The following is a 24650-nucleotide window of genomic DNA, read 5'->3' as shown; positions in this document are numbered from 1 at the left end:
GAAAGTGTAGTCTCTTCTCCATACAAACTCAATGGGGTCCAATGTTGATTGGCAAAAATATATCTTGCAGTCCACAGAAAAAAATAAGTCATACAGGTTTGAAATAATCTGAGGGTAATAGATGAGGACGGATGTTTCATTTTGCATAAACTGTCCCAAGATACAAGTAGATGGTTTTGTTTCTCCGTCAGAACACATTCACTGAAGAGGATCTATTGGTGAACAACTGATGTAATGAAATCTGCTCTGATGAAGAAACAAACTCAGCCCGAGGGGGAGTACATTACATCAGCACACTTTAATTTTACAGTGAACTATTGCTTTAACAGGTACAACTTTAGATTTTAGTCATGTATCATTGACATCAACAGCTTTGGGAGTATTATCGTTGTAACATTGTCTAAGTTTTATTAACTAATGGAAGCTTATTTGTAAAGAGTCTTCTCTCGGGCATTCTGGCTTCAATAACTTGTTCATATATGAGCAACCCATACTGCATGGGGTAAAATTGTTGTTTTTACCTGCCAACTCCGAGTTTTAAGAGTACTTAATCATCCACAGCTCGCACTTTCACACAACGTTAACATTTGGCCGTGAGGTCAAGAGGAGGCGCTATAACATGCGCGCTCTCGACCTATGACGACATGCGGACACCTCTCATCTCACTCCAGCCCTTAGCAGCGTGTAGCCTATGTATACTTTTCTGCCATGTTAATTACATATAAAAGCGCTCATCTATTTAAAACAGGGGTGTTCTGGATAACTGCAGTCGTTTATATATTCTGTGCATTGGATGGATAGAATGGCCTCTGCTCTATCTATCAGCAGCGGACCATCACTTCCTCCAGCCGCATTGTGGCTGCGCATCCATTCCTCCACACTTCACACGGCACATCCTCGAGCTGGGTCCTAGCGCCTGCCTTTCTGTGCTCGACTCGTCCTCCACACTTAGGAAGCAGAAACAGATTTGGGTATTGAATTTTTTTTTTTTTTTTTTATTATTGCAACCTGTCCTTCTCGTCACTCAGCAGACCACATATTTAGGCTACACGATGGAGAAAATAGATGAGGACAAATGCGTTTCCCTTTTAAGTTTTTGGTCTTCTGTATTAATTATTATTATTTTTACTTTTTTTTTTTGATGCAGTCTTAAATAAAACCTAAAATGTTAAATCAGACACCCAACAGTCTCGAGGAGTCATACAGTCACTTGCGATGATGCCAGAGTCAGAATTTCTCGAGACCTCCCAGTCTTATGTAAATATATATATATATATATATATATATATATATATATATATATATATATATATATATATATATATATATATATATAGATATATATGTTTTTTTTTTCTTTTTTTGTGGAAAAGTTTAATAATAATTTGGTTATAATTATTATAAAGTAATACTTTTGTGGAAAGTATGAAACATTGTCTTTTTTCATGATTCTTTGATAAATAAAATTCTAAAGAACAGATTATTTGAAATAGAAATGTTTTGTTACATTATAATTGTTTGCAGTATTTTTTTTAATCAATTATCAGCTAAATTTATACAAGACATAGTCAACCAGACGATGAACACTATTAACAGCAATTATTATGTGATTGCATAGTAAGTAGCAATATTTGTTAGTCCTGTATGTTGTTTCAGGGTTAGCATCAAAGAGATGTGTTTTTAATTTAGATATAAACAGAGAGAGTGTGTTTCAACCCCGAACATTATCAGGAAGACTACTCTATTGTTTTTTTTTAAGGCCTTTATAAATAAACTTTGACTGACTTTTTTAAGTGTATTTAAGTGTCATGAAAATGAACTCTCTTAAGTGACCTTTTATTTCAGTTATTTTAAGTGCCTATTGAGCACAAGTTGCACACTTCTTGTGCACACGGGTGCTGTGGTGTATTGTTGTTTCCTCTGAGAGCATGGTTCGTGTAGGGCAGAGGTCCCGGTGTCTGGTCGCGGTCGGAGCGCATCCAGCGGGCGTTAAGACCCGGAGGCGCGCGGTGCTCCAGCCGTCACTCACTTCCTCTTTCGGCTCGCTCTTTCTCTGTCGTCTGTGATCATGGCTGCGCTCAAACATTACCAGCCATGTTCGCAAATCTGAGACCCAAAGGTTAGCGATTTACCAGTTTTTTATTCACACCGCTTACACCCTCTTCATCCACATCGGTCCTTTACCGGGGGACACTCTCCCCGTCTCCTGAGCGGTCGGCGGGTTTAAGGTTGGACAGTTTTATTATCATTATACGGGGAAACTTTTGAGAGTGTGTAGTGTGGGTGATGCTGCCTCATTTTCTCTCGCCGTATATCGAGAAAATGACCTGAATTAATCAACGAAAGATGACCTTCTGAGACGAGATGATGAGCGTCTGTTTTAACACCGCATTCGAGCTGTAAAAGCATCATAAGCTCCCCTAATGTCTTACAGACCACAAACCCTCTTGTATTTATATAATCAGCCCGTTTTATCTGTACGTATTTAATTATTTAAATAACGCATAAACCCGTGGTTATGTAAATAAGAGCTGGTGCTTTCGTTTACACCACTTTCATCGATGATTAAACGCTGCTAAAGTGAATTCGAGCCCAATTTCATTCATACTGCTCGATTTTGAATTAACGTTAATGCTAATCTTGTATATTGTCTCATAAGCGCTCGCGAGGATCATTGTGATGCGGGACACAGGCCTCATTCTGTCACGACATCGCCACTGATACAAACACAGCACTTTAATCAAACTTCATGTCAGAATATCGTTTATAAGTGTCTGTATGTCTCTAGGGGTTCATCATGGACATCACTAAAACGCTTTACCTATATCTGTATTTGTGGCAATGTGTCTGAATATACACTTAGTCTTTTATCACAAAGCAGTGGCTTCTTGTTTTCGTTTTTGTGTTTGTTGTTTAGCCGCGTCTCGTTTCTTTTTCTCCGTTTTATATGTTAAATGTGATCGTGTAAGAGTGAAGTTCTCTGAAAGAGACGGAGAAACCGAGCTAGAGCAGATTTGAGCTGGTTTAAGCTGAGTTGCGGTGTTTTAGTGTTGGAGAAGTTTTATAAAATGTGGATATATATATTTATGTGTGTGTAGCAGCGCGTGGTCATGTGTGGAGGTTAGCCTCCATGCTAACCGATTCCCACATCTCCTTGTTTCTTTATTCACATATCCCGTCTGATACTTTTAAAGTAACGTTATGTGTTGCTTTTAGTGACGTTGTGTGGAAGCACGGCCTTTCTGAATGAAATCAGTTTTAAGTTTGATGTTTACTGTAGCTGCGAGGGTAATGATGGACGCGCATACAATAATTAGTGCCGGATTTGATATAAATGCATACATCTAACGTGAGGTCATTTAAACATGTCGTTTAAACGGGTCATTTAAACATAAAAATGTCCAGGACTGCCTTCTGTTTCAGGTGTAGTCATTGACGCTTGTGTTCATCATGAGGTCTGCGCGTGAGATGCGTGCTATTTAACGCGATTGCTCGGGATCCCATCGGCTTTATCTGCGACATTTTATGTTGAGAGGAGATGTGAAGAGCAATATTTGTGATGTCCGCCGCAGCAGTGCTCGCTGGCTGCGTGTCAGAACCTCGCACACCGGAGACCTGCACAGCGTTCTTCGTTTCGAACGTTCGGTGCGTTCTCAAGGATGCCGAAACTCCAATTAGAACGTTCTGTTCGCGCCAGCACCGCTGATAAACGAGTATAGTTAGATCGCGAGGTTTTGAAACTCAGCCTCTGTCTTCAGCATTCTGGTTCATGAACATTACACGAGTTGGAGTTGGAATCTGCAGATTTTTAGTACAGGAAGATAAGGATCTGCCTGTTGTTTAAAAAAGTAATTGTGGTATTATTAAAATAGAAGCCAGGTTATTTGGAAGGATTTATGACTCTGTGGGTTTAACTTTTTTTGTTTAGACTTTTTTTTTGGTGTAATATATTTTTAATGGTTTGACAGAGAGTGACAGACACCAAGGTAAACTAAAGTACAACCTGTTGAGTTGTTCAAACAGAGGAAGCATGGCCCTAGCAACTCCAAGGTCATGGGTTTGATTCTTACATGAACTGATGTAAGTCGTTTCTGATAAAAGCGTCCGCCAAAAGTAAAAAAGGAAATATTCTATTCCTCACAGCCTCATTTTCACCAAGGTCAAAATGACATGTGCTGTTTATTGTGATTAATGTCTATAATGACAAGTTTTAAAGCAGGTTTCTTGAATAGATCCCACACCCTGTTTGTCATTGGTTGGATAAATGGAAAGTCCCGCCCTAAACTTCCTGAATATTTGAGACCGTATTGCTGTGTCATATTGTTAGTTGTTTTTTTTCTGCTGCTTTTTTTTGTTTGAAAATCACAATGTGTCAGAAATCACATACTCTAGTAGGCACTTCAGTTGACGAGGAACAAACTTTGCAACTGAGAAAAAAGTGTGCTATGTAGTGTGAATGTAATCCTGGAGTACTACATTTGCCTTGTTAGCTTTGTCACATGACCTATGGCATCCAGTTATATTGCTTTACTGCTGTGCACAAATCCTGTCCCATGGCCTATGTGGGATAGTAAAGTGTGCTTTGGATGCATACTTCAGTATCTCACCCAAAGTAGTAGTTCACCTGGGCACTTTTTTCCTAGTTTTTTTTAATACTATGAATTTTGACATATGGTGTGTCACAGTGTGTGTCCTAATGCACTATTCAGTGCCATTTCGTAGTATAAACCGTGTTGTTAATGTGGTCAAACTCCAATAATAAGAACTTCACTAAGAAATGCACTTCAAATGCCTGGGTGATGCACTTAATTATTTGAAAAAAAAAAAGTATGGTATACTATGATGCTCGATAGTGCATTATTTGGGATACAACAATACTGAATTTGTGTACTGTTTAGTAGGCATATTCAGATCCAGACTTTTCAGGGAAATCAAGCAACAACTGGCATACGTAGATGTCTGTGCATAAGAGAAAAAGTATCTTAATACTAAAAATATGCCTCGTATTATCTTTCAGTTCTGTCATTTTTTTTTTCTTTCGCTAGATGGAAGCAAATAACCATTTCAACTACGGGCCTCACTCTTCTGTGTCAGCAAACTCAGGACTGAAGCATTCCTCAGGAGATTCTCTCTTTACTAACGGGTCCTCCATGAGCTTCCCCCAGCAAGGGAAAAGTGAGACTCTGTCTTGTATTTGCATTTCATTTTTTATCCATATATGTGGTCTATAAATCCATAAACATGTTGGCTTTTAAGTCCTTTATGCTCTGTTTTTTTAACTGATGCTGTTGGTCACACAGATCTGAATGGCCAAATGAATGTGAACGGCATCACTACTGCAGGTGGGAGCAGCCAGCCAGGCTCCCACCCTCCCTCTTCCTCTTATCCTCACATGAGCAACCATCACCTCCCAGGCAGCATGGGGTTTGACTATCTGTGGGGCCAGTCTCAGTACAACCCAGCGATGGGGCCCGTCCCTCCCCTCGGGTTGCAACAGAAATCAGGCTCCCAGAGTGGGGTACAACCACAGCAGTCTCAGCACCACTTCCAGAGCCATGGACCGTACCAAGTCAATGGCAGTATTGGACCGTCCCAGCAACCTCCAGGTGCTGGGCCGCAGTACTGGGGAAGAGTAAATCCTGGGCAGCAGCAGCAGCCACAGGGGGGATCTTCGATGCCCATGGCATATAACTCTCACAGTATATATGGGACATATTCCAACCAGGGCATCCCACCGTCCCAGCATCACCAGCAGCTCCAGTCTGCAACGGCACATCATCTCCAACACCACCAGCAGCCACAGCAGCATTATGGTGTGATGCCTAATGGATTGCCGTTTTACCAGCATCCATCACAACATTCCCAAACTCAGCCTCAACCACAGACTCCGATGATACCACCCGCTGCACAGAGCTTTACACCTCCCAGAGGAAGCCCTCAGCACCATCACGTGGCCAGCGGAGGAGGAAGAAGCAGCCCCCATCACGTCCAGATCCCAATGAGGTCCCCTTCTGCTGTGCCTGATAGCGGTTCGCCTAAGAGCAGAGAGATGCAAGGTGAGCAGCTGCCACACACAGCCCTCAGTGTGTTGGAAGCAGGCCAGTTATAGTTTAGAGTTTTATTTTTATATACTTTTTAATGTGAAAATTTTGGTTTGGTTTGGTTTGGCAAAAACACGGTTTGAATGGTGGATTTATCACGTAATCACTTATTTAAATTTTGTTAATTAATAAAAAAAAAATACATTGTGTATTTTTTTTCGTTAACTATAAAACGGTGGTTTTAAATGGTGGCACTCCTGCCCAGTTCTCACTTTTGTCCTCATAAATTAAGCCTTAGTAAAGATTTATGAGGTCTACAGCATTTCAACGGGATTGTTTCACTTGTTTGCAGCTAGCTTTGTGGAAACAATATACAATCTTTGGCATTCATATTGTAAGTAATATGATTCCAAAAATGGCAGCATGTTTTATCATGCATGTTCTGATTTCCTGTACTTAGGTGATGTCATGCACTTCCTGAATGGCCTTTAATATCACCAACACTAGCATTCTGTCCTCTGACAAAAGTAATTTTAGGCCAGTCAGACGTGTTTTCACCAAAGGAAGTTGACTTTTTGGATTAAGAAGTGATTCAAATGGACGGATAGTCCGTAAACGGGTGATATCTTGCCCCAGTTCTCTTTTCCACCCACACTGAAGATCAAAACGGTTTGAGTGTGTCTTAATATTTTTTTTATTCTGCTTTGAACTGATTCACACTGTTTTCAAATTGCTTAGAGAAGCAAGAGACAACGGCTATCAGAGGCTTTACTGTAATTTCCACTTTGATGTGTGTATGCTGATTATACAGCAAATGCCTTATATTTCATTACATGGGAAAATATTGAGAGTAAAGAAGTGAATACAGTGCACATGCTATTGCACAACTGTTTATAACCCAAGTCGGGTTTGAACTCTAGTTTCCTGCACATTAACAGCATAGTGCACTACTTTTCAGGCCACATCCACGACCTAAAAATCTAATTTTAGTTGCATTTCAAACAAACAAATGTGGTTTTTTTTTTTTTGCTACCTATCTGAACATTTTTGGGCACTCACTAACAGCTGTTGTATATGTGTTTTGTGGTCTGTAGTTTCTATGAATGAGTCCTTAAAAGAAATGGATAAAGGCTTCAATGGAGTCGAGAAAAGCTCTGTACCTCAACATTTGCCCAAAACTGAGAGTTTTCCTGTAAATCCCCCTGGCCCGGTTTCCTCTGCCGACTATAACCAGGCTGTGCAGCACCCAGCTGTGGACCTGGAGAGACCTATAAAACAACGTCAGGAGATGGGAGCTGCTGCAAAAGAGCTTAGTTCTTCCCCCGTCTCTGGACCTCCTCCACCACTAGCTAGTCCGCCTCGGAAAACATCGACCCTGCCAATGGATTCACATTCTCCTTCGTCTCCAGGGTTTGCTTTATCTACAGCTTTGGGTGTTGGTGCAAATGCATCTGCGTCTCCAACCTCTCCTCTTACACCACAGCTTCAGAAGGTCCTAGGCCAAAAACCTGGATTCTCTGGACCTTCATCAGCTGAAGGAACACCTGCAGGACTTGGGACACCCCCTTCAATGTCTTCTCCTAAGAGCTCCAGAGCTCCACCTGCTGGTTCCCACAACCACTCTCTGGTGTCTTCTAAGACCTTGATGCATCCTCCAACGGTGCCAGTGCCTTCTCAAACTGTACCGGAGGCCCAGGGATCAAAAAGTCCACCGGTCTCTCCAACACCTCTGTCTTTGGCTGCATCTCCATCTGTTGTCTCCACTCCTCCTGCGCTGGCTCCACTTAAAGGACCCCAAGAGGCATCACCTCTAACAGGCCAGAGTCCTAAACACCCTGCTGCTTCCTCCACTCCAACATCTGTTGCCGATAACGTCTCTCTCCCTGCAGTCTCCCCACTTCTGTCCGTGGTCGCTGGTTCTCCTCAAGTTGCCGCTCTGGCTTCATCCGCACCACCTCCCACTGTTAGCTATTCTTCTCCGGCATCTTCAGCACCTCTCAATGTTTCTCCTGCTCTAAATGTATCTCGTTCCCTCATTGGCTCTGTTCCTCAGCCTTTAGAAACAGTGGCAAATGCGGACGTTTCTTCTCACAGTCCAGGGCAGATAGGTTCTCATGGTTTAGTACGGCACAACTTTGGGGAATCACACTCTAGACCTGAGGCATCTGGTTCAAAGAGTAAAGTTGGAATCATAATGGGCACATCCAATAAGGAGTCCAACAATGAGAGCCAAGCTGAGATGCATAAGTTGCAAATTCATGGTAGAAACCCTGAACTGGCTTTCATTGTTCCAAAGGAACCTGAAAAAGACACTATGGTCATTGGCAGAAAGGACTCTAATAGTATCAGAGATCAGGCTGCCCCAAGGAAAGGAGAAAGTGAGACTCTAAATTATTCTTTTAGCACTGACACGTCACTGGACTATCAGTCCTTGGCCGAGTCAACCTACCTTGAAAGCTCAAGAGCTAAGGATGGGAGTTCAATGATGGACACTTTTGATGATTCTTATAGTCTTTCCCAGACTCGAGACCAATCAAAGTTTACAGAAGGATCCATGATTGATGACTCCAGGGACTTGCTGGACACTTCTGGCGAAGAAGAAAACTTGAACAGCTCCATGACCTCTACCAGTTCCACCGAGGTGGCGTTCCTCAAAGATAACACGTCTCTACTGGATGACTCTTTAATCGACAGCTCACAAAACTACTCCTCCCTGCTGTCTGCGTCGATTAATGCCTCTACACACTCTATCAAAGGTGAGATTTCCAGTGCATAAAAATGGATTAATAAACAAATGAATCGATGTTAATTTGCTGAAGGTTACATTTAACAATGTTGTGAAATTATTAGTGTTTTTTTTTTCTCTCTCTCTCAGAAAAATCAATTTATGCAGTAATTACGATCATTTTTTTTCAAATGTTCAACTCTATTAATGTAATATCCCATGGTAAAATAGAGACTAGCTTATAGATTATAGATATTTCCTATTTCCCATTGAATTTCTGTGGTGCGAAGACCAAGTGTGACCAAAAATAATGCCAAAATCATGCTCTCAATTTTATTGTATGTTTACAAGCCAAATGCCATAAGTTGAGTTTTGTACCGATCCATTAAAGCTATGATTTTTCACATTTCAAAATGGAAATGTCTTTGGTCAAAAGTTACTGAAGTGGCCCAGAGAGCGAAAAAATGACTGCTGTTGGCCGGTAACCGGTCACCACTACGGGATCTATATATTGTACATCCAAAACAATTTCTATAAAATGTGTAGTTTTAACTTTTTTTTCAGGTGTAGTTGAACACTAAACATTCAATTATGGTTTGAATGCTTGGCAGATGTATTGTGGACATCTTTGGATGTGAGTTGTTTAAACCCAACACTGTATTCCCCACAGGTGATCATATTCTTGGCAAAGAGAATGGAGCTGATGCTTCAGGAGGTGACAGAAGGTCTGCACTCTCTCTAATGACCGTTAAAGCGCTGCAAGCGGTCGTAAGCGGTTCTGTTGAAGGCACGACCACACATATGTCTGAAACCCACATAGTGATGCCAACAAAAAAGCCACGGAAGCCTAGAACCCCAAAGACGACAATCGCTACCGCTGAAAGTATGTGCACTATCATGCTTACATAGCTAATGGCTCACAGGTTTTTTTAAATGTATCAGAAGGACAGCATTAAGTTAGATGCTAAATGCTGTTTCTGTTTACTCATTTCCAGTTGGCTCTCCTGATTCCAAGATCAAGAAACAAAAGATAACACCTGATGGCCCGAAACAAGAAAAGGTTAGGAGGAGAAAGAAAACCGAGGATAATTCACTGAGTGCGGTGAAGAAGAGGAAAATTTCTAAGGAGTCCAAGGAACAGGAGGGCTTCCCAGCTGATACCTCAACTCCTTCAAATGCTCTGCCTCTCCTTCCAAGTGATCCATTGACGTTTGTCCATGACTCAAGCCTGAACAATAGTGAGCAGCCCATAGTCCGGCCCAAGAAGATCTGGAAGCGTAAGATGAAAGAAGGTGTGAATGAGGCAAAGCTTCCCAAACCAGCCCAAGAGTTCTCCGAAGGGAAAACTGAAGATAATGATGATAACAGCTCCGCAGCAGGTATCTTGTTTGAAATTTGATGTTTGTTCTAAGCGATGTTCAACCTCTTTTATATGCGTTCTCTGGCCCTTAAGATTAAAACATGAAATGTGTGTCTCAGGTGATACCCCAAGGCGTCGGATTGCAACTGAAGAGCAAGTCCAATTTCCTTTGCAGCATGGGTGAGCAGTCCTTTATCTAAAGTACCAATAGCCCAGGTCCTGATGCTTACTTTTTCAAAGGAGCCAATGTGCTTCTAATTTGAAAAAAATACAAATAATTTTAGGGATGCAATGAAAGTTGATCAAATAAATAATTAGTTCTTCCTCGATAAAGTTAATACATTTTTAATTAATTAATACAAAATGTACACTAGGTTTTTGAATATCTGCTTCAAACTACTTGATGAATAATTATGGAATAATTTACAGTTTAAACATTGAATTAAAATGCCAAGAAATGGTTTGTGTAACCAAAAAAATAAAATAAAATAACCAGAAAAAAACCCAGTGCGGTGTTCATTGACTGTGAACTTCTCTGAGTCTGTAGAATCTAAAAAACAAAAACAGGAACTACGTTTCAGATGTCAAAGACATAATTTATACATCTGCTGAACGATGAATAGATAAGCTTTCCATTGATATATAGTTTGTCAGGATAGGACATTATTTGGCCGGGAATACATCTATTTGAAAATCTGGAATCTGAGGGTGCAAAAAAAAATCTAAATACTGAGAAAATCACAGTTAAAGTTGTCCAAATGATTATTAGCAATGCATATTACTAATCAAAAATTAAGTTTTTATATATTTACGGTAGGAAATTTACAAAATATATTCATGGATCATGATCTTTACTTAATATCATAATGATTTGGGCATTAAAGAGAGATCTATAATTTTTTTTTTTTGTTTATTGCTACAAATATACCCAGAGACTTGAGACTTGTTTTGTGCTCCAGGGTCACATGGTAGCTAGCATACTACAAATAGAAATCCACTCTTCTCAAAATAATTATAAAAAAAGCCAGATTGGTTAACAACTGTTCACCATTAACTAAAGGTTTTCCTTCAATACACTTCTAATTTGCATCTTACTGATAGAAAAGTAAGCTAGTTGTAGTAGTTTAGGTATTGGGTAGGCTTATAGGGATAGTTCACCCCCCCCCCCCCCCAAAAAAAAAGGAAGTACTGTCATTAATTACTCGCCCTCATATTCTCTGGGATGGCGCTCCTGTTTCACATGCTGTGCTTCCTATTTTCTAGCTGGAGGCGAGAGATTCGGGTCCGGAGGCTCGAGGACCGCCTGAAAGGAGAGACGTGGTACTACAGCCCCTGCGGCCGGAGGATGAAGCAGTTCCCCGAGGTCATCAAGGTGAGAGCCGTCACTCCACATGATCACCCACAATACCACTGTAACACAATCTGCATGAGCGATTACAAGGCTTCCGTCTTCATCCGGGTGCTTTTTTCTCTCCAGTATCTGACGAGGCATCCCGGTGCTCTCCAGGGCGTTTCCAGAGAGCACTTCAGCTTCAGTCCACGCATGCCAGTGGGTGACTTCTACGAGGAGCGGGAAGGCCCTGAGGTGTGTATGAAGATGTCTACAGGTGGTTTTTAGCAGCAGCATCCTTGATCATTATGCTGTTTCGAAACGTGTCATCGCTCTTTAATTTGTAACAGGGTTTGAAATGGTTCCTCCTCGCCAATGAGGAAGTGCCCTCCATGATCATGGCAATAACCGGCAAACGCGGTCGTCCACCAAATCCAGACAAAGAGCCTCGTTCCCGTGGCTGCCGAGCCAGAGGAGCCCCAGGTAGACGGCCAGGCCGACCTCCCAAGCCCAAGATGGAGGATCTGCTCAGCAAAGTGGACGCCAGGCTGCTGAAGAGACTGGGGGAAAAGGGTGAGTCTGAATATTAAAATCATTTCTCAACTGGAGAAGCTGTAAGAATGAGGAGGTGAGGTGCAAACTACCCCTGACCATCCCTGGAGCAACACACTTGTCCTCGGATCGCTTCGGTGGATTGCATGTTTAGTAAAAATACACTTGGTGCAGAAGTACAGCTTTTCTGTCTTCATGTTGTAGTTGTAGCTTTTTTGGGAAATATAATACTCTGTTCATTGTTTATCAGAGGATCTCACAGAGGAAGAAAAAGAAAAACTGATCAAGATCAAGAAGAAAATGAAGAGAAAGGTGAGCTGACTTTATACTATTGATTATTTTCTATAACAAGTCTATTTTGGGAAGCAACTGATCATCTGATTTTTCTCACGCAGGCAAGACTGAAAAGAAAGGAGGATGCAAAGAATAAAAAGATCCGGCTGGAGAAACGGAAAGCCAAAGTAGGAAATATTCTTCAAATATGTATAGAACTACAAACTAAAATATGATTTCAAATGATGATTATAACTATATGGCAACTGTTGATAATAATAATAATAATAATAATAATAATAATAATAATAATATATTGTGGTACCCACTAGGGGGCCTCAGCAAAACCTCCAAAGACTGCAAGATGGTTTAGATAAAAAAAAAAGACCCGAACTGCTAAAAATGAAGATGCAAGTTGAAATCCTATCTACTGTTTTAAATTTATTCCATTTAACAACTGCCATTTTTCCAAGAACCTGGAATTTTACTTCAGCATATTATTTGTTTAATATGTTTTGTTTTATTTTTTATTTTTATTTAATTGATCTGGAAAATTCATGAAAATAAATACTTTAAGTAATTTAATCTTTTTATAATGAGTATATTGATCTAATATGTATGTATTTGAGTGCATGTAAATTTTTTTAAATTGAGATTTATACACAAACACACACATTTATCACATGAAAGCTGAATAAATAAGCTTTCCATTGATGTATGATTTGTTAGGACAGAACAATATTAGGCAGAGATTTGAAAATCCGAAATTTGAGGGTGAAAAAAAATATAAATATTGAGAATATCACCTTTAAAGTTATCCAAATTAAGTCCTTAGCAATGCATATAATGAATAATAAATTGTTTTATATATTTATGGCAGGAAATTTACAAAATATCTTCATGGAACATGATCTTTATGTAATATCCTAATGATTTTTGGCATAAAAGAAAAAACGATAATTTTGATGATCAATAATCAAAAATTTTGAATATTGTTGGCTATTGCTACAAATATAACTGTGTGATTTATGACTGGTTTTGTGGTCCAGGGTCACACGTGTGTGTGTGTGTGTGTGTAAATAAATAAATAAATAAATAATATAATGAAAGTGAGCACCACTGTCATTATTGCTGAAGTATCAGAAATATTTTGAAGGATATTTAAATATTGTCTTTGTCAATGGGGATCCTTGGAGTCAAAAGTTAAGTGGAAACATCATCAAGATGTAGTGGAATCATAAAATCATAGCTGTAAATCCCAGTTCTGTGAGCTCTGATTGTGTTTTCTGGTGTGTTTGTGCAGTTGGAGAAAGCCAAAGAGCAGGAGCAGGATGATGAAGGCCAGTCTCAGTCTCAGACCCAGTCCTCTGAAAGCCCTCTCTCAGCCGCAGAGGGACCCAAGAAGCCCGGCCGCAGGAAGAAGGTCGCAGTATCACCAGCTGCAGAAGCGCTGGACCTGGAGAAGGCCAGTCCCATCAAGAAAGTGGCCCGGGCCCGCAGCAAAGCCAAGGCTCTGGCCAAAGCCCAGGCTCAAGCGGAGGCCGAAGCGCAGGCAGCACTGGCAGCAAAGAGGCAGGCGGAGCGAAGGGCGCAGGCTCAGAGACGAGCGGAGGAGAGGAAGAGACAGCAGATGATCTTAGAGGAGATGAAGAAGCCTGCAGAGGACATGTGTCTCCCTGACCACACGGTGAGAGGTTGTGCTGAGGACATGAGATTCCTCGCTTAGCCACTTTGATGCTCTCTTCTTTCTTAGATTAATGTTTCCAGTTAAAGAACCAAATCCCCAAGCAGTGACTGCTGGAGTTTAGAGTAACTTGATGCATTACAGAAGCATGTGATTTGTCTTTCCACACTAAAAGAGATGTTGTGTGACACGATTACAGCCTAAGGGTCTGAAGGGCACTAAAGTATGCTTCAGTTTTGATATGAAATGCTTAGCGTGTGCCTACAGCTGAACACTGGAATTGTCAAGTATACTTCATTTATTGGTGCTCGACACAAGTGCACTAGATTCATCCTGAAATTTGCCATTTATTTTAGGGTCCAACAGTTACTCAACTTGAGTGGTCTTCTCTCTCCCTCTGTAGCCCCTCCCACAGCTGACACGGATACCAGGACTGGTGCTTTCGGGTTTGGCCTTCTCCAATTGTTTGAGGGTGGTTGAGTTCCTGCACGGTTACGGGAAGATTCTGGGGCTCCAGGTGCCCAAGGATATTCCCAGCCTGAGCGTGCTGCAGGAAGGGCTCCTCGGCATGGAGAAGAGCCAAGGAGAGCTCCTGGACCTGCTCATTAAACTGGTGGAGGCCGCTCTGCACGACCCGGGACTGCCCTCATACTACCAGGTGTGCCTTTTGTGTGATATCAGTGCATTGAGTTGATTTCCATTTATAGCAATGTCAAAAACAAGTCTGAAACGTAAATCTAAACATGTTTAAAATTACTTTAAACCAAACATCAGCCTTAAAAACCAACAAGAAACTGCATCCACAGAATAAGTATTTTCAATTCGTGTTATACTTCAATAGAAACCTTGCTGGAAAACAGGTGAATGCTCAGTGGGAAATAACGTGGGGTGGGTTTCACCCTAAATTTAAGGCACGTGATTGTCAGTGATTTAATGAGGGCTGGTTGTGTCTCAGTCTGTGAAGATCCTGGGGGAGAAGCTGGTGGATCTGGAGCTGAGTCACAGCACTGTGTCCGAGGTGCTGCGGATCTTTCTGGAAGCCCATGGCTTTGAGTTGGAGGTGTGTAACAGTCTGCGTACAAAGAGCTTCCAGACCCTCAAACCCGACGCCAAAGCCTCCATACTGGCCTTCCTGGTGGAGGAGCTCAACGCCAGCAACATCATCACCAGGTCAGCGGGAATTTCAGTCCTCATCATTTAAAGGAGATTTGGAGATCTGCTTGCGTGAACCTCATTTTCATTTCCAAACCGTTCTGTTTCTGTAGGGAGATTGATAACACGCTAGAGAATATGGCAACCTACAGGAAAAACAAGTGGATTATAGAAGGCAAACTACGCAAGTAAGACCGCTGCTTCTTGGCAATGTATTGAGCAACCACTAGGATTTCTTTCTAAATTGCTGAATTACTCACAATGATGACACAAACATATTGCAGTTCAGATGCTAAAATAAGAGTCGTGTGTGATGTGTGAGGAGGGTGAAATCGAAATCTGGGGTGGAGCAGGTGTGAAAGCAGCTCTTCTTCGTTCTCATGAATGTGTGTGTGTGTCTGAGCAGACTGAAGGCTGCGCTGATGCGTAAGACGGGCCGTCCGGAGGAGGAGCTGTGCTTCGAGGAGCGCCGGCGCAGCGCTCGTGTGGGGGGGGCCGAGGAGGAGAGCATCGAGGAGAGCTGCGTGCTGGAGAGAGGGAGACGCCGCAAGGCCAAAGAGGAGCCCAAACACCCCGAGGTACAGGACCTAGTGCTTGAGAAAGCTAGAGTCGAGCTGCAAACTGTGCTTGTGCTAAAACTGGTTCATAAAAGAGAAACGGCGGACTGACTGCAGCTGCTCGGTGGACAGGGATTCATGAGGGGGCTCCAGGGGGTTTGTAAATTAACGAAAAGCTTAAAATTAATGAAATCATAATGTAAAAATGCAAATAAATATAAAAAAATTCAGAATAACCTGAATGTCATTTGACCGTTAAACAACACCGGAGAAATGTGAACTTGAAAATGTGTTGCTAAATATTAGATTAATATGAAATATTAGATTAAAATGTCAGGGGTTACTTCAAGAACTAAAAAAGGTTGTTCAGAGGTGTTACCTGGTTTAACTGTTTTGTGTTAATATTTGATGTTTTTGTTTTCTCACAGATTGAGAGTCCCAATTCTTGCAGCGTTGCTGAGCTGGAGCGTCAGATTGATAAACTGACCAAGGTAAAATATCCAGAGAGATGCAGATGCGGATCCTCCTAAATCTCAGAAGTGACTTTTTTTGGAGATAGCACAGATTTCTCACACTTGGATCAACACTGACAGGATTAATAACACTGTTCATTCTGTACTTGTTTGTATTCAGTAAAAAAAAATATTAATATTAGAACGGATTAGAATAGAATTGATGTTTATTGATCTTTATTTTGAGTAACAGATGATTGTTTCTGGTCTCTCAGCGTCAAGTGTTTTTCCGTAAGAAGCTGCAGCAGTCGTCTCACTCGATGCGGGCCGTGTCTCTGGGGCAGGATCGGTACCGCCGCAGGTACTTGCTGCTGCCCTACATGGGATGTGTCCTCGTGGAGGGAGCCGAGGACATCCTGGGTGAGTGGACACTTCCCAGCATGCAGTTAGTCTTTGAGATCTAGGCCTCGTCCCCGCTGCGACTCTTACGATCTCCTTACAGTCTGTACTTTATCTAATGCCACCTAGACTGTGGAGTCACACATGAATCACGGTTCTTCTCTCAAAATGATTCAGGTTATTATAATACCATATGCAGGCAGGACAAAACTTCAAAAATGAGCACCATAGAACTGCAAAAGATACAGAAGGCATTGAAGCATTATGAATCTAATTTGTACTCCCTGAATCATACTAGAATTTGTCCCTAATGATTCCGAAGTTGAGTTTTTTTTTTTCTTGGTTTTCTTGTTACTAGGGCTGCAAGATTTTGTAGTACCACCAAATAAAAAAAAATTACATCACACCTGTAAAATTACACAGTCTATGTATATATGTGTATATTTTTAGTCTTAAATGTAGTGATGCACCGATCATGAATTTATCTTGACCGATTCCGATACCTATTTTTTTTTTTTTTCTTTAAGCAACAAACAAGAAAGAAGGAAAGTATACATAAACGAGATGTTTATTTGGTATTTAATAGGCCAAACTAGCTTTTGGCTATTGAAAACAGTAACTGTAACCATCTGAAATGAACGACAGTAACTGCAAAGTCTACATTCAATACAAACACAGATGTTACAGACATCAGCATTTAGCTTTTGTTTTTGAATTGTGTTGAAACTACATTGAACTGGCCTTAAATTAAAAGATTAACTGTAACCGTGTGAAATTAAAGGCAATAGTTCTACAGTCCAAACAACACAATCAACACACATTCAATAAGATATGTCTTAATCAGCATTCAGTATATGTTTTAGTTTTTAAATTTGGTTTTAAATAAAAAAAGGTCTTTATCAGTGAGACTAAATAAAAGTATGCTATATAAATACATTATTCTAAAATGTTAAAAACAATTAATGTTGGTGCGAATAAAACAAAGATGCAAAGTTTCTCATTCATCCAATTAAAAAAACAATTAGGGTAATGATTAATCTATATTTTTTACTTGAGCAAATGAAAAATAAATACTGGCTCAAGTAAAAAAAAAATGTATTGAATGAATGAAACACTTTTTTTCAGTGTGCTACAGCAGGTGATTTTTAAATCAAATGAAGTAGTGTAATTTTAAGGTCAAAAAAAATAATCATCTTAATGCAGACTCCGAGCTGACGTTTATTTCTGGCTTTTCAAACGTGTGCAAGTTCTACTTCACAAAAAAAAAAAAAACTTTCCCGTTTTGTCATATTTTAGTCGTTTCGTTTCTCATCCAACACGCGAGAAGTTGAGCTGAACATCCCTTCACTGTCTTTGCTTGTGCAGGTACCGGTACAGTCTGCTCACGCGTCAGTACACCAACGGCTGTTTGCTTCCTGCTATCTGTGCCTCAGACTTGAAGCTCTGCACTTCCAGTGCTGATCGGCTGCCCGTGTCCTGCGCACAGATTCCGAATTACTTCCACACATGATATGATAGCGAATTATTACAATGTAGTCTGTGCACGCGGGCGCACTTCTGGAAAAATTGGCTGAAAAATACCAAAAAACGGTTTATGGCTGGTCAACCGGTGCCTCCCTACTTAAATGTGAAGCTCTAGCTTTTACCCACATTAATATTTAATGCGCTTAAAAATATTCAGGTTTGCTGCACACATTGTTTGCCAAATATTTTGTGATGTAATTTATTACTAGTAGTAGTAGGACTAAATAAAATATAAAATTAACTGAAAACAAAATTAAAATTACAGTAATATTGTTTGTTTTTATTTTATATTTAATTTTATGTAAAATAATTTATATAAAATAAAACCGTTGTACATTTCAACTGTAAAATGAATACAAAAAAAAATGGTAAATTACTATACTTTGTGGCTGTCTGAATTTATTAATTTGCGAACATCATTGTGCAGCCCTATTTATGACCATGTTAATGTGCAGTTATTTATTCTTTGTGTTCAGCGTCAGATGAAGTGACGGTCAGCGATGAACCTGTGACTTACGTGAAGGTCATAACTCCAGTGAAGAGCGAGGTAAAAGCTGAGCCTCCCCTCTCTCCGGCTTTTGGCGTGCATCCCCCATCTTCTCCCCGAGTGTCCCCGCTTACCCCCACAGAGGCGGATCCCCTCCCCGGCGAGGCCTCTCTGATGAGCAGCCATCGAGGACGGGGACGCCCACGCAAGATCAAACCAGAAGTGGAGCTCCACCTTCGAGAGGCCAAGAACCGACGGCGCCGCCGCAGCAGCAGATCAGCAGCAGAGGATTCGACTCTCAGCTCTCCTGTGCAGGATCCCCCTCAGCTCTCTTTCCAGACGCCTCTCGAGCAGCCGCAGGACACAGAGGCCGACAGCAGCGCCCCGATCACAGCGTCAGGAGCCGGTCAGGGCGAGGATAACAGCCAGCCGGAGGACAGCATGAGGGAGCAGGCAGAGAAACAAGGCCAGTGGTTCAATCTGCTGCCGAAGGAGCCGTGCGACGAGACGTCGATCTCCCAGCCGTGTGAGAACACACCTGCGCCCGCTTCATCACCCCCTGAAGACACTCCAGCACCCCCCGATACTGACCCGCTCGCTCCTGCTCCACCACAGCCTCCCACAACACAGGTTCACCCTTTAATAATATCAGAAAGTTTCTAAATCTTCTGATTGCCGAACCTTTCTCCTTCTGATCGCTTCCCTGTTTGTCCTCATCCACAGATGCAGACGGAAACTCCTCCTCTTCCTCAGGTGTGCTCCACTCCAGCTCCCAGGGCCGTGAGGAGGCGCAGGAGAAGCAGCGGGACGTCCCGAGCTCACGCTCGCTCCAGTGCGGCGAAGAGGCGTGGCAGACCTCGCTCCAATCTCTTCCAAGAGGTGCAGCTGAAGTACTTCACGCAGCTGGTGGTGAAGCCTGTTCCTCTAGGTGAGTGCGAGGGGTTACAGGGGTCATGCTGGACTGGACAACAAGGATGACCTGTGTTTTTGGCCATCTTGCATTCATAGATGAGAATATAATTAATTTACATTTTTAACATATTGTTTACTCGCCAAGCAAAATGTCATATTTGTGTATCATGAATGTCATCCTAAAGCTCTTGGAGTCCCGCAGAGCAGCGTTCATTGGCTCTCTCTCTCTCTCTCTCTCTCTCTCTCTCTCTCTCTCTGTCCTACAGAAATGGTGAAGGGCTGGTGGTGGATCAGAGAACCGGAGGAGCTGACAGCCGTCGTGAGCGCACTCCACCCTCGAGGCATCCGTGAGAAAGTGCTCCACAAACACCTCTCCAAACACATGGAGTATCTGTCTGAGGTCTGCAGGCGGCCCGTCACCGGTGAGGAGCGGCAGCACATGCAGAGAGTGACTCCAGGCTTGGGTTGATGGGGGCATGATAAATGCATTCTCTTCCATTGTTTCCTCCCAGATCCCATCTTCCAGAGCACGGTGGAGGATGCCCTGCTGGAGGCGTCTAAACAGGCGTGGAGTGAGCAGGAGAGAGTCCTGCAGTTAGACATCGGTGTCCTCCAGTGGGTGGAAGATCTGGAGCAGAGAGTAGTCGGTGCAGACCTTCAGCTCAAGGTAAAGAAAACCTTGAAACCATCACAGTAGAGGACTTCAGGCCTGGGGACTCCCTGTCCTGCAGAGTTTAGCTACAACCCTAATCAAACACATCTGTGTGTCAGACCTGTGCACTACGCTCTTGCTCCTTTAGTGACCACCGAGTGGCACTAGATTTACAGCACACTCACTTAATAACCATATACACAATCTTCTTTTCCAGGTCTCCATTCCCAATGCAGAGAGCGACAGTGAGGCTAGTCAGGAGTCATCATGCTCTCAATTCCAGGTAGTGAAAACCACACACCCTGTGCTCTCTTATCTGTCCTTTAATAGAGGAAACTGCTCCGTGAATTACTCTTGATGAGTATGACGCAACCTGACGAATTGCTTAAAGAGTTCTTAAATTAAAAGTTAATTGTCAGGGTTGTGCTTAATTCATAGCTGTGATTTTTGATTATTTAGAAAGTGACTATTATTTTATATGTAGACTGATTTCTCCTCTCTAAACTGCTTCTCAAGGGCGTTCTCTCTTCACCGCTTGTGTGTGAATATATTGCATCACAGCACTACAGAGTCAGAGGCGTCTTTCTGTACCATATTGAATTGCATAGCAGCATATTTGTTTTTCCAGTGCATCGTGTTGCATTGAATTGCATTGTGTTGAATGGAATTGAAATCAGCTCGCACTAAATCTAAATAGGGATGAATTGTATCGCATTGCATCAGTAGCTGCTTCATATGTATCTTTATTCTTTCAAGATGCGTATTGCATCAGACTCAGTTATGAAGATGCACATCCCTACTACTACGGAGAGAGAGATTTAGATTTATGGTGTTTTATTATGATTTACCCTAGGTTTTTAGGTTGAATTTGTTGTAATATTCCCATTCAGATGTATACCCCTCCCGAGGCGGACTCCACGCGGGAGGACCTGCAGTATTACGAGCACGAGCTTGACCCCAAGGACGACTGGATGGTCAGGACCAAGAGGGAATGGTCCGACCTCCTGCGGGTTCCCAGCAACCCCCTGGACCTGGCCGTCCTCCGCTTGACTAATCTGGAGCGTAACATCGAGCGCCGCTATCTGAAGGAGCCGCTGTGGAACCTGTCTGAGGTGGTGCGCCTGGCTCCTCTCACCCCTCCCCCCGGCGGAGAGGAGGTCCCGCTAGATGCTGTCAGGTGGGTCAGAGTCAGGCTCTTCAAAAAGAGATGGATTTCCACTTCTTTGTTACCCAACATGATCATATCTTTCAGCCTTCATCAAAAACACATCATTGCTCCAAATTCTACAGCACAATAAAAGGGGAAATCAGTCATGTGTGTGTGTGTGTGTGTCTCTGTAGCTTGGAAAGTGAGATCACACCGCGGTTGAAGACGTGGCGGCAGGCCCTGGACCGCTGTCGCAGTGCGTCTCAGCTCTCTCTCTGTCTGCTGCAGCTGGAGAAAGCCATCGCCTGGGAGAGATCCGTCGTCAAAGTGGTGAGAGCACACACACATGAGCCTGTTCCAGAACTATATATTATATACCATTTCTTTATATACATACTTGACAGGTATCACTAAAATAGGTGGCTTAAGTCTGCATTTTAAAATTCTGTCCACAGGTCCGTAGTTTTGTTTTTAACTGTTGTTAATGTGTCCCCAGACGTGTCAGGTGTGCCGTAAGGGCGATGATGACGAGTACCTGCTCTTGTGTGACGGCTGTGATCGTGGCTGTCACATGTTCTGCCTGAGGCCAAAGGTCATGCAGGTGCCCGAAGGCGATTGGTTCTGTCCCACCTGCGTAGCCAAGGTAACATTACCAAGATGTTTCAAATTTGACGAACAAAACGTTTTAAGTATCTGACGCGTCATGTGATTCATATTGTAAACATAGACAAAAAAAAAAACCGCAATTCAAACATTATAAGAAAAATTAAGGAACATTGTTTTTTCAGGAAAACGGTGAAGCTCCGAGATCACAGCGTTCATCGCGGAAGAGATCGAACGTGCGGAAACGGCGGTTTGCGGAGGATAGTTCAGAGGAGGACGATGGGTACAGGCGAGGCGTGACCACACGACAAAAAGACACTCCAGCTTCCTCGAGTGGGACGAGCATCTCTCCCTCCAAACGCAGACGGATGGCCACACGAAACCAGCCGGACCTCACCTACTGCGAGTGAGTGTGCAGGCCTTCACAGAATACTAGGAGTGCCACTTAACAAAATATCATTTCTCCTTTTAATTAAACTTTTGTCATTATTTATAAACATCCGTTGTCATGATTTGAAAGCTGATTTGTGGGTGCATCTCTGAGTGGAGTCTGAATGAATGCACTGCGTGGAACAATGAGTGTGTGTCATGGAGTAATGAGCGAGCTGTTTGATGTGCTGTAGGATCATTCTGATGGAAATGGAGTCTCACTCAGACGCCTGGCCTTTCCTGGAGCCGGTCAATCCCCGTCTGGTGCCGGGCTACCGACGCATCATCAAGAACCCCATGGACTTCCTCACGATGAGGGAAAAACTTCTGCAGGGAGGGTGAGTGAAGGCCGAACACAATATTACAGCAGTGCTGATTCTTCGGCTGTACTCAGGAATAGTGTTCATTAGTTTAGATACAAATAATTAATTTCATGTATGCGTTAGAAATTACATTTGAATCATGTTTTGCAATTTTTTTTAAATTGATGTTCCATCGTATGTTGGTTTTGAGTTGTTACATGTGATGTTTAAACCTGGAAAAATGTTCTAAGAAAAATACATTTGGTGTGAATAACCTGGTTAGTAAGTGAAGCTGCGTCTGTGTGTCTCAGGTACTGCAGCTGTGAGGAGTTTGCTGCCGACGCTCAGCTGGTCTTCAACAACTGCGAGCTCTTCAACGAGGACACGTCGGAGGTGGGCAAGGCCGGACACGCCATGCGGTGCTTCTTCGAGAGCCGCTGGGCGGAGTTTTACGAGAACAATGACAAATAGAGACACTGCCCCCTGCTGCATGGGAGGAAGCACTCGAATGCCACGCCCATTTGATGCTCATTACTACTAAAAACTGTCTGGAGAGCCAGTCCTCCAGTCTCTGTATGCATACACATGTAGATATATGTATAGATATGTTCTGTTGTTTTACAATTAACTGTTTGTTCCCCTCGCCCTTCTTGATAAGGTTAAAGCATTTCTCCATCACCTGGTATTACGGTGCATAAACGTCTCCTATTCAGCTTCGTCTGTCACTCCTTCGGAGTAGAGGTACTTCTTCAGGACTTGATCGGGTCACACTTGATGTCACGTGTCACAGACACACCTCTATCAGGACGATCTCACCCTTTCAACCATTATATTTGAAGCCTTCTGCTCCATAATGTACAGGTCGTGGACCACCTGTGTCCCCTCGATTGAAAATGTAACTTGTGCTTTCGAGACTAGAAGCAATTTCCTCAGTATATTTTTTAGTATATACTATATATATATACACTTAAAGACAGAAAATAATAGTCTGGATTATTTAATAGCAATAGACTGTAGTGATTCTGTACAGACCACGTCGTAGAGAGATGTATGGTGACTCATGAAATGGCCAGTAAACACACTTTATCATGTGTAACTCATCACATCTTTTGCTTCTAGAGTATTGGTCTTATAAACTGGACGACTGCCATCTTTTACTAGGTACATTTTTCTGTCATGCCCCCAAAACCCAGAAAGAAATCAGTTTTTATTCATAAGGAAATCTGATGTAATGCCTGCAGCAGAACTGTTACAATGATAACTTTCTTGTTTTTAAGCTCTGCTAGCTAGATTCAAAGCTTTTGCTTGATGTTTGATTATTGTCTGTGGGGGAAAAAAACTTTAGACTATTGATATTGGTTTATATGGAAAGGATATGTGCGTACTTATGGCAGTATAGTTTTGTTTTTCAACAGAACAATATCTTTGCTGTCTCTTCAGTATGATTGATCTGCTTTGCTCTTGGTTTTTATGAACATGGCAGTTTGTAGGGTTTCTGAAACCATCACATCCTCAAATGTTTAGACTGTTTTATGTGTTTTAATTATGCGTGTGTGTGTTTGAACCTGGACCAACTCCCTTAAAAAGGAAATTGTCTTTTAACATAAACCATGCTTTCTCAAATGAAAATGCCTTGTATTATTACTGGTGTAACTGACACAAAAGGGTTCCCCTCTTACAAACTCTCATTCAGTTTTTCGAGGAGTACAGTAGAGCACACTATACATGTTCATTTCCCAGGCTTTCATACACTGAACTGGATTTGTGCAGTAAGAAGTGCATCAATCACTTTGAAGGGTGACATATTTGCTATTCTTTCTTTTTTTTTTTTACAGACTGTAAAACCGAAGACAGTATGAGAGAACTCAACCAAATGTGGTGTCTAGTGAATTTTTAATAATGTACAGTTTTTGTGACTTTACATTTTGTTCCTTTCTATATTTTTAGGACCAATATATCGTTTTTAAGAGGCGACATTAAATGACCATGTTGTTTCAAGGTAATGTAACACACGTGCATCTGTAGAATGTACTGTAAGCGGAAATAAACCCACATCTAGTAGACGAAAA

At 42.0% G+C, this 24650-nt stretch overlaps 1 protein-coding gene across 2 annotated transcripts; it reads left to right on the top strand.

Moving 5' to 3' along the window:
* The first annotated feature begins 1936 nt into the window (after positions 1-1936).
* On the top strand, positions 1937-24650 carry LOC127944449 (bromodomain adjacent to zinc finger domain protein 2A). 2 transcript variants are annotated; one of them, XM_052540363.1, is made up of 30 exons: positions 1937-2119; positions 5046-5175; positions 5301-6056; positions 7136-8797; positions 9437-9649; positions 9762-10145; positions 10246-10306; positions 11390-11498; positions 11604-11711; positions 11807-12029; positions 12259-12320; positions 12404-12469; positions 13585-13968; positions 14369-14623; positions 14921-15135; positions 15231-15305; positions 15524-15695; positions 16103-16165; positions 16402-16546; positions 18526-19166; positions 19260-19464; positions 19715-19870; positions 19961-20115; positions 20318-20383; positions 20991-21277; positions 21442-21577; positions 21744-21890; positions 22036-22256; positions 22474-22617; positions 22893-24650. In XM_052540363.1, exons 2-30 carry the CDS (start codon positions 5046-5048, stop codon positions 23050-23052), a joined length of 7401 nt encoding a protein of 2466 aa, XP_052396323.1. In that variant the 5' UTR covers positions 1937-2119; the 3' UTR covers positions 23053-24650. The 2 variants fall into 2 exon arrangements, with proteins under 2 accessions (XP_052396323.1, XP_052396324.1); XM_052540364.1 differs by having other exon boundaries at positions 1937-2228.

The sequence above is a fragment of the Carassius gibelio genome, chromosome A23 (assembly GCF_023724105.1).
Source record: "Carassius gibelio isolate Cgi1373 ecotype wild population from Czech Republic chromosome A23, carGib1.2-hapl.c, whole genome shotgun sequence".
NCBI classification, from domain to species: domain Eukaryota; kingdom Metazoa; phylum Chordata; class Actinopteri; order Cypriniformes; family Cyprinidae; genus Carassius; species Carassius gibelio.
This window is presented reverse-complemented; position numbering and strand designations above follow the sequence as displayed.

Excerpts from the sequence above, each read along its gene's own strand:
- LOC127944449 (XM_052540363.1), top strand. The coding sequence starts at position 5,046 with ATGGAAGCAAATAACCATTTCAACTACGGGCCTCACTCTTCTGTGTCA. Across the intron at positions 9,650-9,761 it reads GACAATCGCTACCGCTGAAA|TTGGCTCTCCTGATTCCAAG; the intron begins GTATGTGCACTA and ends ACTCATTTCCAG. Across the intron at positions 15,696-16,102 it reads AGGAGCCCAAACACCCCGAG|ATTGAGAGTCCCAATTCTTG; the intron begins GTACAGGACCTA and ends GTTTTCTCACAG.